The following is a 15,801-nucleotide window of genomic DNA, read 5'->3' as shown; positions in this document are numbered from 1 at the left end:
AGGACACCTTAATGGAAAATTCCTCTTGGGGTCGTTCACAGATTTCGTTCACCTGTGTTCGTCCAAGGGTGCTGGGACAATTGGTTTGGGGATGGGGGTGGGATGGTCAATTGGATCTAACGCTACTTGTACTTTTGTACTTTGAGACTCAGGTGATTTCGCTGATAACTGCGCACCGCCTCGTGTCATCTCGGCTGATCTAAGACCGCTCTCCACACGTTTGCAAGTGCTCCCCCCTCTATTCCATTCACGCCGGGATGCTTGGCGATTTTCACCGCCTCGGCCACCAGCCGCTGTGGTGTGATTCTTAAACCCCATCTCAAGATGTCCACATTTTCTAAATCTATCCCATGCCCACTGTTTAGTGCATGGCGTGCCACTGCCGAATCGTTGACTATCGCCTGGTATTCCTCTGCGTTTCTCGGTGGTCTGTTAATGGAACGCCTGTGCTCATCGATTCTGGTGTGCAATTCCCTGGCTGTCTAGCCTATGTACACCTTCGTACAGTCGTTACATTTTAGTTTGTGCCCACAGTTCCTAGTCCTATCAACCGGAAGGCGATCCTTCAAATGCACCAACACCGAGCGTAAAGTTTTCCCCTTCTGGAAAGCCACTCTAATGTTAGCCGTATTCAGTACCCTTCTAATGACTTCAGATGTCCCTGTTTTGTATGGAATGACCGCTGTTCCGATCCACTCCTTGTTGGGCCTTGGTGTTGGCACCAATACCCGTCTTAGTTGCCGATTAATTAAACCCACTGGGAGTTCACTGTCTTATTTAGGAGAGTGAGAGCACTGTGTACAGAGGAGGTCGACCGAACAGCAGCACAACTTGAGGTAAAAAAGCAAAAGGTTAACGACCCCAAGAGGAATTTTCCATTAAGGTGTCCTAGACTGAAAAAGCAAGGAATAGAAGAAAATCCGGGTTCATCATGAAGACAAATCCTTCCCGCCTAACCAATCTATCGTAAATGTTACTCATCCCCACTAACCAACAAACAGACTGAACATCAGACTGAACACCCAGCACTGATCAAGTCGGCTGGTCATAAGAAATCTCACGGATTGGTTCCCTGACTGCCGTAAAACCCAATCAACCTACTTACTTACTCATTTGGCCAGACGAAGCTTTTGTGTCAAAAGCGAAACTTTGCCCAGCAATAAATCCGCCAATTGTTTAACAAACCTCTCTGAAACAAAAACTCTGTGGTTAGTTACTTCAATCGTCAATAATGCCGTAGACCTATTGCACGGTAGGCTTGCCGCATACTACTCGTTGTGACTTCCAGCCTGATTTTGATCCACACTTATCCTTTTACACGAGGACATTATCATCAACCTTTGCTTCGACACCCTCATTCTTTTGCCATCAGGAAAGCTGGGTAAGTCTTCAGTGCTTCGATTTTCATGTTTGCACTGAATGTTCTACCGTGAAGACGTCCAGAAATTACTCAGACTTCTATCTGTTCATTTGCTCTCTATAGCTCAGCTAACAGTCTCTACGTTCTAATCGTTGTCGTAAGTCCCACAAAACCAGACGATCAGGAACGACAATGAAAATGTTCAGGAAATAAGGAACATTACACTATCCGTGTCATTAGTTAGATTGTGTTAGTAGATGCGAAAGCTGATGCGAAGCTATCGATGAATCGATTTTGCGGAAAGCTGAAATTGTGAACACCGCAGCTAGTCCGCAACGAGTCAGACAACTGTTTCCGTAGGAATAAGGCCTTACGGTAAATAAGTAGTATCTTCCGCAACTCATCCCAGCCAGGTGTGGTGTGATTCATTTCACAGCGTGCACGTATGGCGTACGGGATGCATGCAGCCTAATCAAAGCGACTGAGTTTCCAGTTCGTGGCTGGCGTCCACACAGAAGCCTCATGAATAAAAGGAAGTGGTAACCTTATTCTCATATGAGTTGTGCAATACGCCAAGAACACCAGTGTTGATAGAAGAATGCTGTTGTTACAAACTCGCGATGTTTCAGCATTTTCGGTAACTTCCTGATTCCAGATATTCAAGAAAATCCACATCCCAAAATGAGTCCACCGAGATGTTTTTCAACCCTGAAGAGAGACATCAAAAACGTGTCCACAAAACTCACGCTTTCTTGGAAAATGAAAGGTATTTTGAAGGATGCGCACCCGACACTTTGGATTTTTTAACAGAAAACATCTGGTCTCAATAAGTGGATGGCAGTTTTAAATCAGGAATTCGACGAGTGGCTATCTTTCTCTGGAAGAAGGGATAGAAGAAACGGAAAGGTCACTGACTGCTTACAGTTCGTCATAAGCTGTGACCTACGAGACTGATGTAGTCTAGCCACTGGGGAATGAAGTGGGTCTGCATGGCAGTCTCCGAATGATATTGGTTTTCTATCCAAATAGACGTTAAAAATGGCCAGTTTTGTACATTTCGAAAAGACATGCTTTCAGTGACCATTAACAAAGAATAAGTTGAGCAAACAGTTTCTGAGCATCTGACCACTTAAGGAATTTCCAGACAAAAATGGCCCCCCACTGCTTAATACAAACAAACTTTTAACCTCTGAAATGTGAATAACGTGTGTTTTTGGTTTAAAAAGACTCATCGTTCTTACCGAAGCCTTAAAACTCTCCAATCCAGAGTTTCTGCTAAATGTAACGGTTTATATCGGCTGAATGTGGAAATGTTTTGCAAGTGGGTTTCAGTCAAGTTCAAGAAGGTCACTTTGAAACAAGCCATCGAATGCCTTGAGGGTCCAAGGCACCGAGCGCATTGTTGGCGCGGCTATCTATGGCAACACCATGGGTGCAAGATTTTTTGAATGGTCCTTGATCCCAATGCAAGTGAGAGGCGTCTGATCCAGAAATCTTGTTTACCTGTATATCAGAGTTGGGAAACCGAATCTTCAAATCCTTGGTCATGTATAATGAAGAATCGCATACCCACTGGAGTTGATTGTGTGCATCCGTATTCATTGTATCCATTAAGTAAGATACGAACATTCCAACTAGTGATTGCCTTCTTTCTTGCGTCGAGGGCCTCAGCCACTTGGGCGACAAAGGGCGAGCCACATCTCCGAGGCGTGAGACTCCGTTGAATTCTAGACGGACGTTGCGTTAACACCAAAGTAACCTGCTAACGAGAGGGAAATAGTTGGGGATACTGGAAGACAACAGTTGGGTATTCGAAACTTGGCGACTTGGCGATAAATGTCCACTAGTGATGCACCAACCACAGCGATTACAACACTTATCTCCAACTCGGAAAGCGAGGCTAAAGTCGTTCAGCTGTCGAATCACGAGTGCTAATCACAGAACGATGTGGAACGCATTTTTTCTGCCTCTCTAAACCAACTGCATTGGTCCCTTTGGTCATGTATAATGAAGAATCGCATACCCACTGGAGTTGATTGGGTGCATCCAAGATTGTTCTGCATTCAGGCAGAAAAAAACTTAACGATCAATGGAAGTCAACGATACAAATGTGATGAAACAAGACCCATGGGATGCTAGATGCAAACAGGGTAACGTTGGCACTTTTCAATCACCGGTCGTTGTTCAGTTGAGTCTCTCGTAAAAATCAAATTGATTTTCAAATGAGTGTATTTGTCGAGGTCAGTTCGATTTGGGTTCAAGAAGAACACAAGGTTGACGGAAACTTGGGGACTGTACATATTGGTTGAGCCACAAGAAGGGTGAAACCGGTTATGGGCCTGCAAAGAGTTTTCAGCAACCTTATGAGTAGTCTCCTTTACAAAGCATAACAATTTTACTACCCTAAATTTCATTTATCCCAGACCTAGTAAATAAAAAGCTAGAATCGTAAGTTTTTACATAATTCTCAGTATAATTCACAATCTATTTCCAACAGAAAATACACGCCAATTTGTTGTCTCAAGGAAGCCAGTAAAACTAATACTGACGTGTATATCAAGGTTGTCTCGAAGCATAATTATCGATGGATAATTTGAGAAAGATATCTGTTGTTTCTGTTATCTCCATTGTACGTTGTTTATACAGGTATGATCTTAGAGAACCTATGTAGATTTTCTCAAAATTCCGGGATTCTAGGTGGTCGGGAGCAAAAGCTGAGTTCTCTTTCAACTACATGGATAATGAACGGTGACGCACATGTGGTGTCCACGGATATCGTTGGTTTCGTGTTCCGATAGACTTTCTGGAAGGAGACCACCACGAAGAGACTGGGCCTTACCTTGGTGTGACGGTCTGCGTACCTCGGCGATCCACTGAGCTATACTGGGGGGCGTCCCCGCGACACTCACAGAGTCTTTCATACCAGGTTGGTCACTGGTTAGACGTCTGACGAACACAGTCTCCTAGTTCTCCAGGTTGGGGGTTGGAACATGTGACGACTTGTCCCGTAGAAATGGTAATGCACTCGCATTTTCCGCCAAACACCGCTGCCTTGCAGTTAGGCTTTTGAGCTAAAGGCTTTGGTTGAGGACCCTAATCGTCCTCCTGTTTAGGTATGGGCACCCTGGCAGTATCCCAGCTCTCGTACAACGTACGGCAGTGAAGCATCGGTATTGAACACTGATGATATGCTGTTGATGATGGTGATGATGATGATGATCTGGAAGGAGTCTATCCTAACGAGTTAACTGGGTTATTGACAGGTTACCTTACGATCCAACTGAGCATTTTATCGAGACATCTTACCGAATGTATCTGGATGCACTCAAGTGTCACTTCACTTATCCGATTATCTTATGTGTAGTACTGATCGTTCTAGACTGTGGATAAAAAACGATTGATCTTGAGAGTTCATATATCATGTCCTTCACCCTCGTAGCTCCTTGGTAGACAGTTGGTGGAAGTTATGCCCTCCCCCCAGAAATTGCTCACATGTCAACCGAAAATGAAAACTGTACGAATTATTTCTGGTGTTCTTTTTTACGCGATGCAATGATTACGCGAAGTAGGCTGAAATAAAGTGGTGCATACGAGTCAGCAATCCTAAAAAAAATATGGAGAATGCTCAGTGGAAATTTATTTCACGATCTCTACAGGGAAAACAAAGAAGGTAAGTCAGTCAGCCTTTTCTGAATGTTGGTTGACACGTAGTACAGTGGAACTAAATATCACTAAGCAGTTCAAAAATCAACACTTGCTTAAAAACACTGGAGATTCGTTCGAGGCTGTAGCCACCAAATAAGTCGGTCTCTTGAGCGGTAGTTAACTGACGAACAGAAACCACGGGAACAGAAATAAACAGACACAAACATAGAAGTCCCACGTGTAGATAATTTCAGATAAGCCAGTTAGGAAGACGTCGATGGAAAGCAACCTCCACCAAACGGAAACCCGGCGTTCCCTAATGTATACACACGACAGTACTGATTATTTCCATCAGTAGTGTGTGTCGTTCAAACTGCTGGTTTCTGCTGCAACATATTCGTCTAATGGTGAAAGGAGGAAAGCCTTTCGACAACGAGACACTCACGGGGAAACATCAAGCTATTGGACAGGAAAAACGTCTTTTAAGCGCACAATTTTTTTTAAATTGAACATTTTCACGCATCTTCCTGAACATCATTGGATATTCAATGGCGGTTACTTAATTGTAAACTGCAAAGCAGTTCCTCATCACCAGCTGATCGTGTTACCAAACTGGGCAGATTATGTGGTGGTTTCTTCAGTGTAAAAGTAGCATCATTACTGCTGCAGAGATAGTGAGATATCCGACTGCTGAGTAGTCAATCATATACAATGTTCTGGAAACACAACGTCGGACTAGGTAAAATTCCTCTTTTGCCTCCGAGGTGGGCACTTCGAAGACTTTACAAACAGATAGACCGTAGGCACTTCTGGTTTGACGCGGACAGCTTGACCGACGGTTCTTAGAACTACCTCCATCTGAAGTCGGACCATAGTTGCTCTTTTCCACTAATCATTGCGTGCACTATTCTCTAGTAATAATAAGGAACACAAACTGATGCCCGTTCCTAGAAGCACTTTTTTAGGTTTCTGTAAAGTACATCAATACTCAGTGATTACATAACCATACGTAGTGGTTTGCAATTTTTATTACTCTACTCTGTGTCTTATCCGCACCAAGATTTGATTTCCTTGTTTTTTTCTAGAACTTCCTCCTCCAACGTGAGTAGTTTTCAGAAATCTCATTGGTGTGCTCCAGTGTATATAAATAGTTTTTAGTGTAAAGTGAGTTAGATGACAAGCCCTTCCTCAAAGCGCTTCTTTTGAAATTCAGAACGAACAACAAATGCTTTGGCGAATCAACCAGAAAGGTCATTTACATTGTCATCATCTTGGGTCCCCAAAAAGTGGAACTTTCGTTGAATACCGTCTCAGAGAAAATTCAAATTAAGAAACGAAAGAGCTTGCTAAACCTCAAACAAAAGCAAATTAATCACCCCGGTAACAAACAAATTCCTTAATTCCCACCGTTCTTCTTGACTCCTAAGAGCATGGGGCCCGCCAAAAAGGGACTAACTGTTGGAATGCAAGCTGCTTAGAATGAGGCATACCAAATATCCTTGAACAAACCGTGAATTCTCATATCTTACGGCTGCTCAAAATCATGTACCAGGATGTTTAGTTCTTTTTATATTTCAAAGGCCGTGATCTCTACATCATTTGAAGACGCTACTCTAAAAGGTGAGGTCGAGTGTGATGCCTTTGTCGGGGGTAGACTCTGATCGATCGTAAGCCTTAATTCACCAGTCCCAATGCCAAAACAAATGCTTAGAAATCAACTTCCTTGTTCAAAAAACCTGGAGTGCATGCCTCCGGTCTGTTTTTGTAGGGCACGCCATATCAGCAGAGATTCAAATCCACGCCAAAACTCGCGATGTTGTGGCACTTCCCAGTCACACTTCATTGTTCTTGCAGTGGAATGGACGAAGCTAAACTTTTGCAAGCTAGGGACCTTCAAGATCCACGGGGCACGCATAATAGTAGTCCAAATTCGACACCGAGTGTTGATCGAGTTGTCGTTGATCTGTTCGACGATTCTGACAAGTGAGCTCTACAGAAGTCTCGGCACCGTTTGAGGAACCACCCTAACCGCTTGCTGACGCCTGTCACCACGAATTATGACCAAATCGTGTGTAAGCCGACTGTCGCGGTCGGAAAACAGATCAATAATCACCTGATTAATCACCTGACTTAACACATTCGAACAGCTGATAAGTTGAAGCATGGCGAACAAGTGGAAGTACGAATGTTAACGAGATGACTGTTCCATGTAATGCACAGTGCAGCTAGAGTGCTGGCCCATAATAACTATCTCTTAACTTGAAAACTTTCGCTAGAACCCCCAAAGCCGTCGAGGGTAAGTTCAAGAAAATCAAAGAATAAATTTTCTATGCATAAGAACTTGTTCCCCGTCTTAATCCGGAACCAAGCCTTTAGTGGACGTAGGTGGCTTGATTTTGACAGCTCGCCATCTATTTATGAGCTTTGCGCACTCGGCTGGGAGAAGACGTAGTCTGTTGAAAATTAGCTGACTGCACACAAATCAAAATAGGATAGAAAAATCGTTATTTGGCAGCCGATTTGTTCAAATTGATAAAAAGCAACCTAGAATGGTTTCATTAATATGGTCTTGGTCAGACTAGTTTTTCTGGACCGCGGAGTCTCTAATGTGGTTCCCGTGGTTGTGAACTCGTGGACTACTACTCGTGGACTCGTGTAGAACAAGAAAAAATAACAACGGTATTGAACTGTCAATGTCTGGAAAACACCCCCCCCCCCCACACTTGGATATCTTACCAGCTGAATCATCAGTTGGTCTTTGTGTAGCAACTTTAGTTGAAGAATATTATAAAAATGGGACTAACTTAGGGATTCAAATGAGCCTCCCGCCAAGTTAGGGTGCAGATGAATGTTTTTGTTGAATTTTGTGCGATCTCGGTTCAGTTAGAACCTTAGGAACCGGATGAGCCCTATGAAGGGCAAAATATGTCGAAGGGGTTGAGCAACCTTAATGTCTGTGCTTGTTTTGGAAAACGCACTTTGATATTTCCAACACTGCACAGACTGAAACATGAAGTAACCTTTTCACGACACCTTCAAACGAGAGACTCAGCCAATGTGTTTTTTGACACTGATATTGCTTGGAAACGCGTGTACTCTGCCAAGAAGAGTTTGCGTTTGTTCATCAGCAAGTTATGTTCCGGCACTCACGGCCCAAATGACCAAACAGATAAGATACCGGACTGCTATTTCGACAATATGGGTTCACTTACCACGTGGACAGCTTTGAATTGGACCCCCCTGCCTGGTTAAAATACGCAGATATACAAACATAAAAAACTCAGAATGTGACCTTAAAATATCTCCTTGTTTCGTCAAATGCATACAAAGACAATGAACATCAATAGGACAATTTTACGAAAACCAAAACTGGCTGTACAATAATTTTTAAAACCATGTGACGAAACTACTTGGAGTAATGTATTTTTCCCCTCAGATGGTGCTAAACCCAAAGGAAATGCGTATGTTTCGTCTCATTTTACGCTGTACTTGGTAGAATTAACTGTCTTTCACGGCAAAGGATGGACACTTCTAGTCACGTTACACAACTGCCTTACGTATATGTGTATGTTGTATTTTATTAAGACGTTAGGTTGTGAACTACACACAGAACTCACCTAATTTTCGGTGACCTGTTTTGGAATTTATTTACCCATGAACCTTGTTGAAAACCGTCGTACGTCGTTGCAATTGGCTGTGCTGGTGGACTGACGTTAGTTATTAGCAGATAGTCAGTGGGCCTGAAGCCTTTGGGATACACCCTTTTGAGTGTATAACATGGACAAATTTATCTCTTTAAAGGTCATTGTTTTAAGACAAGGTGACGAGGAGAACTCCTTCAAGTAGCTTCAAAGAGAAACCCAAACAAAAGCACGTTAGCAGTTCAATTACGGTGTGATTACGTCTTAAACTTACAGGAGAGACAAGGGATCCCTGAAGCTCGTTGTTTTTTAAAGTGCCTTCATATTATTATTATTATTATTATTATATTATACTAAACCCGGTTTATGTTGTATTTTTATTCAGTGGGTCATCCTCAAGTAAGTAAGTTTTTTCTGATGGTTGTGAAAACAAAATTTTCACAAACACCCGTGTTGTGTTCTGTAGCTCATCAGGTACATCAGCCCTTCTCAAGAGTAACCTATCCGAACGAAAGTCCCCGTCATGTGGGTACCGAACAACCAGTTCACATTAGTGTTCTCCAAACAGCACTACTCATTTCTTGTTAAGTAGTTCTTGGTTTCTTTTTCGCAGCCCTGCTATTTCGACAATATGAGTTCACTTACCACGTGGACAGCTTTGGATTGGACCCCCCTGCCTGGTTAAAATACGCAGATATACAAACATAAAAAACTCAGAATGTGACCTTAAAATATCTCCTTGTTTCGTCAAATGCATACAAAGACAATGAACATCAATAGGACAATTTTACGAAAACCAAAACTAAACTGGCTGTAATTTTTAAAACCATGTGACGAAGAGAGGTACTGTGGACGTGCTGTAAACTGATACAGGACCTGAAGACATAAGACTTGACCTGTTTCTACCGGCAGTTGATGATATATCTTGTTTTTCACACCAGAAGCAACGGATTACTTAAATCTTGGAAGGACTGAAGGGAATCTCAACTAAGTAGTCTTTGTTGTCAAATGTACTTTCGAAACCGATTTGAATAGAAGAGGTCAACTGTGTTTTTCATGGCAAGGGTAGGCAGAATTTGGTTTTCCAGTTTCCAAGTATATTCAAATGACTAGTATTTTGACTAAACACACAAAATCAGATGTTCTTCCCGTTGTCGTGACACACTTCTGAAGAAAGAACCAGAAATTCGAGTATACTGTTTCGGTTTTGAAGTTGCCACGTGATCGCAATCTCTAGTCCTCCCAGGGGTTCATGAGGTGCGCACTACTGATAATTTCCAATAGACAGGAGTAAAACAACTGTTGCTTCTTTTTAAATGCAGCAGCTTAATTGAAAAGTTATGCTCTGGATTGAAATTCACCAAATCTCCTCAAAAATTCGACTACATCCCTCTCCATGGTTTCCCTATTGGAAGACTGATGAAGAATAACGCATGCTAATAAGAACGAATTCTTCCTCCGTACTTTGAGCCTAGCGGATTAATTAGTATCACACTTCGACAGATGCACTCACTTGTATATCAATTTGATTTTGACGAGAGACTCACCTGGAACCCAGCTGAAAAACCAGCGTAAACGAGAGATTCAGCTGGATTCAAGGTGAGTCTCCCGTGAAGGCCAAAGTGATTTGCAAATAAGTGCATTCGCCAAGATCCGCCAGATTCGGGTTCAAGTAGTACATAAGGTAGGCGGAAAATTGAGAACTTGGCCTACCTGATGATGTAAAGAAAGCAAAAGAGGTCATGAGCTGTCGAAAAGTTTTCAGCAACCATATGAGTAGTGTATTGCGGGTTGTACCACGTTTGTTTAGAAATGGATGAGCGTACTCGTTAATGAATTACATAATCTTTAGGAATATTCCTTCCGTTAACTAGCGTAGCATTCGAAAATGTGAAACTTCGGTTTGGCTTGGTAAAATTAACAACCACAAATCGAGACCTAAAGACCGATTTAAAAACCCCAACAGCGTTCAAGAATTAGGATGAAACTGGGCGCACTCCAATCAGACTCAAAACTAGCTCAACACACAGTGGGTTCCAGCCGAAGGAGTCTTTCGGAAAAGTGGATCTTCAAGAAGATTCACTTTGCAAGCCCCTCGCCCGATTAAGCCGGTGCTATAGAGTAGAACAACTGACCGCACCTCCATACATTGTGTGTGTGTCTGACTGAAAGTGATTGAAGACATCAAAGGTTGGCTTACCAATCTACCAACAGTTTGCAAGGAGCCTTGTTGAAGCCACATGAAGAGTTAGATGCAGTGTTGAAAACAAGTTACGTACGACAGATTCGATAAAAAACTTGCAAACAGGAGGAAATCCTCGTTTCAGTATGTTTGGACGTAAATTTACGGCTAAAAGACGTGAGCAAATTTCACAAACCATGCTTAGGCAGGACAGCATTCACGTACTAGCTCAGGAAAGAATAGAGATTGAATCCGATTTTTCCGGAATGCCATAAGCCGTCAAACGAGATCCATCAACTAAGAAGATAGGTAAATCAAAGAACTGCTGAACTCAGGTTCACATGAGAAGCCAGAGTAGATCATGTGGAATCAGCAACTGGTCTAAACTCCAGGAATGAACCCATTCAATAAAGTTTTCGTCTACCAAATCAAAGGGCCCAACTAAATGGAGAATGAATTAACAAAGGAATGCATGTAAACAACCAATCGAATGCAAAAATCGCGCGTTGGCAGGAAAGAAACCGGGTTGGACGAGGTGGCGCAACCAGAAAATCTAGTCCAAAGAACCAATTGCAATAAACTACCCATAGAGAACGAACCAGACAAACCGTACTTGGCCCAATACTACCAAATTTAAGAAAAACGGACCACGAAGCAACACGAATTGTTAACAAACAAATCAATTTTGTGGAAGGATACAGCTCATAGTTAATCAATCACATCTGCAGATGTTAGACGCTCTGTAAAAAACTATAAAAAAAACGCAACCGCGCAATAATGCGGTTCCTCAGATAAGGACGAAATACTTGCAACCAGTAAAATAAATCAAAGATATTGTTATCAACAATTAATTTGAAATATCAGACACCAGAGAAGCCTTTAAAACGTCTCCTGAACAAACAGACTTGGTTTTTTGTGATTCGCATGACCATGGATTTAACTAAACAAAACCAACGAAAACACAGAACCAATAGCATAGAAGCAAAAATGTCACGAGTAAATTTTTGGCGCGAGTGATGAAAGGACACATTGAACAGGCTAGATGTACATATCATCGGTGCGCACTGATGATGTCTCCTCGTATGGTGACGAAACGTTTGTCAAGCTCGACAAACAGATCAACAGCCACCTGATCAACGATCAATAATGTACGGCTGTTCATCTCTTCTTCGAAATCATCAGTGACGCCCATCTTAGGAAGAATCAAACCAAACACCTCTCTGTTAGTAGTTGAATAGTAAGCCGTCCGTAATGAGGGATGAGTGGTTCTCTACCAAGGGTGGGTCAGGCACACATCCTCATAACCAAATAAATTAGTATTAAATTGTTATTAAATTACTAGCCGGGAGGCTGCAAGTCTCAACAAGAATAAAATAGCTTCATATTATTTCTTTGCCTTTTGGAATAGATGGGCTTTACTTACAGGAGGGAATCTCAGTCGAAAGCTTTCCAAATCTTCCCACACTACTACTCACTTCGTATTAGTAGTCATCGAAATAAATAAATACACTTGTGCTGCAGAGATAGTTTGCTCAGTAACCGGTCCAACCAAACCCATCTCTCCTGTAGTTGACGGGTTTCAGTTTTGAGTTTTGTCCTGATAAGTCTGTCCCGCTTCCCATGTTCAAGGTTACTCTGGACGTTTTGTTTAGCCTCATTCTAACCTCTAGATAGCCGTAAACCGATAAGCGAACCAAGTTTCAAACAAAGATCCACCAACCCTCTAAACATTTTTCTTCATGCAACTCTACTTTCCCAACTCGTGTTTACCTAATCCACCATTTAAAACCAGTAAAAATATGACACTGGTCCGTGCTCCATGAGTTGTTAGCTTCTAATAAAATATTTGGAACTCGAAAGCGAGTTCATTGTTGAAACTTTTAAGCGTTTGAATATCCAAGGCGACCCTTCCAATAATGGAAGTCAAAACCCTTTCAAGATGGAGGAGAACGGGGTAGCTTGTATTCAATGTAAGTAAGAGCGATGGAATTAAATCCTTCATTCGTTTCCCACTTAAACGGCCGTTTTAGAGCCATGAGGTTGAAACTTCCGATCAACATATGACCCGTACCAGACGGTTGATAATTCAGTTCTGTCGGACCTGTTGATGCAAGAATAGTTATGTGGGTTGCAAAGGATTTATCAAGGCACAACTTTGCACGTGCTCTAAGTTTTTATCCTAGAATGTACGCACCATCGACGTTGACCGGGTGGCTCGCAGTCAATGCGCAGTGGGTTTCGTCCGGACTCCTTTGAATGGTCTTTGAGCGCACCTTGCGTTCGCAGACCCATACTTTCAGTTTTTACTGATCAATGGCTAATGTGGACGATGTCGTAATCGACAGGCGGTCTTTTAGACGCATCTTTTGCGGTCCCCTGGTTTGATCGGTTTCTTTGTGCAAACCGGCTTTCTGTAACGTGCACCCTCCGTGCGAGAGCATCATGGATAACTGCATTTGGAAGTTAGTACCATGCCTGACTGCTCCATCTAGTTCTAGAGCAAGTAGTGTGTAACTGCTGATATCTGCACTTTGTCCATTAATAGTTGGAGCCTAACTGATGTGTCTACCTTAGTCCTTGTTTGATACCCATACGATTACAGATTTGCTTCACTTGGTGGAACAGTTTTCGGATCATTACGTTTTTTATGTATAGCAGGAAGGCGATTGAAAAAACACCTGCTGATGCAGAATGAATAACGTCTTGTTATTTTCAAGATCATCCGGTGTAGAATACTTGTGAGGGAGTTGGGTTTTTCCTGGAAGTTATCTGTCCAAATTTCACTTCTTTTCAAGAAAACTGAAAAGTCCAAGTAAGTTCCTAACTGTTGGTTCCACGAGAATAATTTCGAAATATCTAACAGGGAAGGTGGGAATGCAAGACATCAGAACCTTTTTGGGCAAAAAATCTTTAGGAGTTTCTCGTCTCGGCTGTGTTTATTCGTATTAATCTGGAGCAGAAATAGAACCTGTCTTAAATGACTTCTTTAAAACTCGTCTACTCATAGACTTAAACCAGACGATTCATAGTGACCTTGTTAGCTTGCTGTTGCGATCATCCCCTAATGGTTCCTTTCATCTTTGAAACCAAAGATGCGAAAAAATTCAGCTTAAGCTCACTGATCATGATCTAAAGTCTACAGACCAGTGCTGCGATGCAGTATGAAGTCTGATGCAGTTGATTACTTAGACCAGCTGTGTCTTCGGCTGCTATAAAGTGGTTTTTAGACACAAAAATGGCTTTTATACGATTAGTGTCTCACACATTTGAAAACCGATTTGGTCTTTTCGAGAGACTCACTTGGAATTCAGCTGAATCTCTCGTTTATGTTGTTCTCAGGCAACTGAATGTGCTGCACCAGGCCGCCTCATGTTTCAGTTGCTACGATATACGAGATATCGCGATACATGTATATCTTTGTGATGTACTACTCACAAGGTTGCTGAAAATCCATCGAAAGCCCACTACCGGTCTCGCCCTTCCACTTGGGGCTCATCAGGTAGGCGCAGTCTCCGGGTTTCCGTCAACCTTATGTTCTACTTGATACCAAATTGCACGAAATTAGAGAATATACACTCATTTGCAAACCAATTTGGTTTTTTCGAGAGACTCACCTGGAACCCAGCTGAATCTCTCATTTGTGATGTTCTCAGGCAATTGAATGTATATTCGCTAATTTCGTGCAATTTGCTTTCAAGTAGAACATATGGTTGACGGAAACCCGGGGACTGCGCCTACCTGATGAGCCCCAAGATAGGTGAAACCGGTCGTGGGCTGTCGACGGATTTTCAGCAACCTTATGAGTAGTACATTACAACGATATAGTGTCTCACCCATTCTGTGACAGTCAACCCCTGTGTCTATTTAGACGCTACTAATGAGGCCCAGGGCGAAATCCGTTGAGAATTCACGGCCAAAATCACGTGATCTTAGAAATTCCCACCAATCCAGTTTATCACCTGGGCACTGCCTCGGACAATTCGGGGATAAAACATTTGATTGAAAGCCAATACATCAATACCGTGAACCTGAAATGAATATTTCGTTTTTTCTAATGATCTCTCGAAAGTTCTGTTCAAAGACCAACTCGAACAAACTCATATTTACGAAGTATTTTCCTCTCCTGCAATTCGATGTACATTTCTTGTGAGGACTCTCATAACGTCACAAACAAAAGTAGCTCTGTGTCTTGAATTTTGGTCTACTTGAACCCTGCGATAGTTTCTGTGAACTACAAATGGTGAAGGAACGCTGGTAACGTACAATTTACCTCTGTCATTCTCCCAGAAACACCGGAATAGCAGAGCCCTACGATACACTACCTTTGGTTCTGCACAAGCCATACGGGCGATTAGCTCTTGCTTTCTGCTTGTTCTATGTTCTCGGAGCGGTTAGATACGTGACATTTCGACAAGGAGTTTGTTGTATCTTATGGTGGCCGTCTATAGGTTACGCCTGCACTGAGCGTGCCAGACTACGTGATAGGGAGAAGACAGAGAACTGGGGACACGGCTGTATTGTCAGGACAAAACATACAGAGCGTCTGCGTTAATATATAGGATGACTAATTGGCCAAATATGGTCGTTCACTTGTTCGCTCCGTACAGCCAATGGTGGCGTTCCGGTCGTGAACGCCCTCAGGCCCACTGCGCTGGTCGTGTGTTGCTAAGCCATGTTAGGTGGGAGCCGTGTTTCGTGGGGGCCGCCAACTCACCTACTTTCCGGACGTGTCGAACCGATGGTGACCTTGGGAAGGCGACACTCTCTGCACATGTGCTTTTTTTCCTGTTTGGGCGCGCCATGACAGAGTTTGGGATTCTTTTCATGCAAACCAAGTGCTCCCTGCCCAGCTCGAACAATCGGAGTTAGTCAGTTAGTATTAAAACTTCGGGGCATTTATCGATACACGGGTGATTCTCTGAATCAGGTAAAATTCGGTTCCAATCAGGTCCCATTCCCCAAAAAGGAATGCC

General features: G+C 42.6%; 1 protein-coding gene across 1 annotated transcript; it reads right to left on the bottom strand.

The window, feature by feature from the left end:
* Nucleotides 1-4,291: 4,291 nt before the first annotated feature.
* T265_01065 (hypothetical protein) lies at nt 4,292-10,355 on the bottom strand (the record flags this gene model as incomplete). Its single annotated transcript, XM_009165008.1, has 2 exons — nt 4,292-4,453; nt 10,194-10,355. The coding sequence occupies 2 exons, from the start codon at nt 10,287-10,289 to the stop codon at nt 4,292-4,294; spliced, it is 258 nt and encodes an 85-aa protein (XP_009163272.1).
* Between the last annotated feature and the right edge of the window lie 5,446 nt (nt 10,356-15,801).

This window comes from Opisthorchis viverrini (genome assembly GCF_000715545.1).
Source record: "Opisthorchis viverrini unplaced genomic scaffold opera_v5_11, whole genome shotgun sequence".
Lineage (NCBI taxonomy): Eukaryota > Metazoa > Platyhelminthes > Trematoda > Opisthorchiida > Opisthorchiidae > Opisthorchis > Opisthorchis viverrini.
The sequence above is the reverse complement of the archived record's forward strand: the minus strand, read 5'-3'. Positions and strand labels throughout refer to the sequence as shown.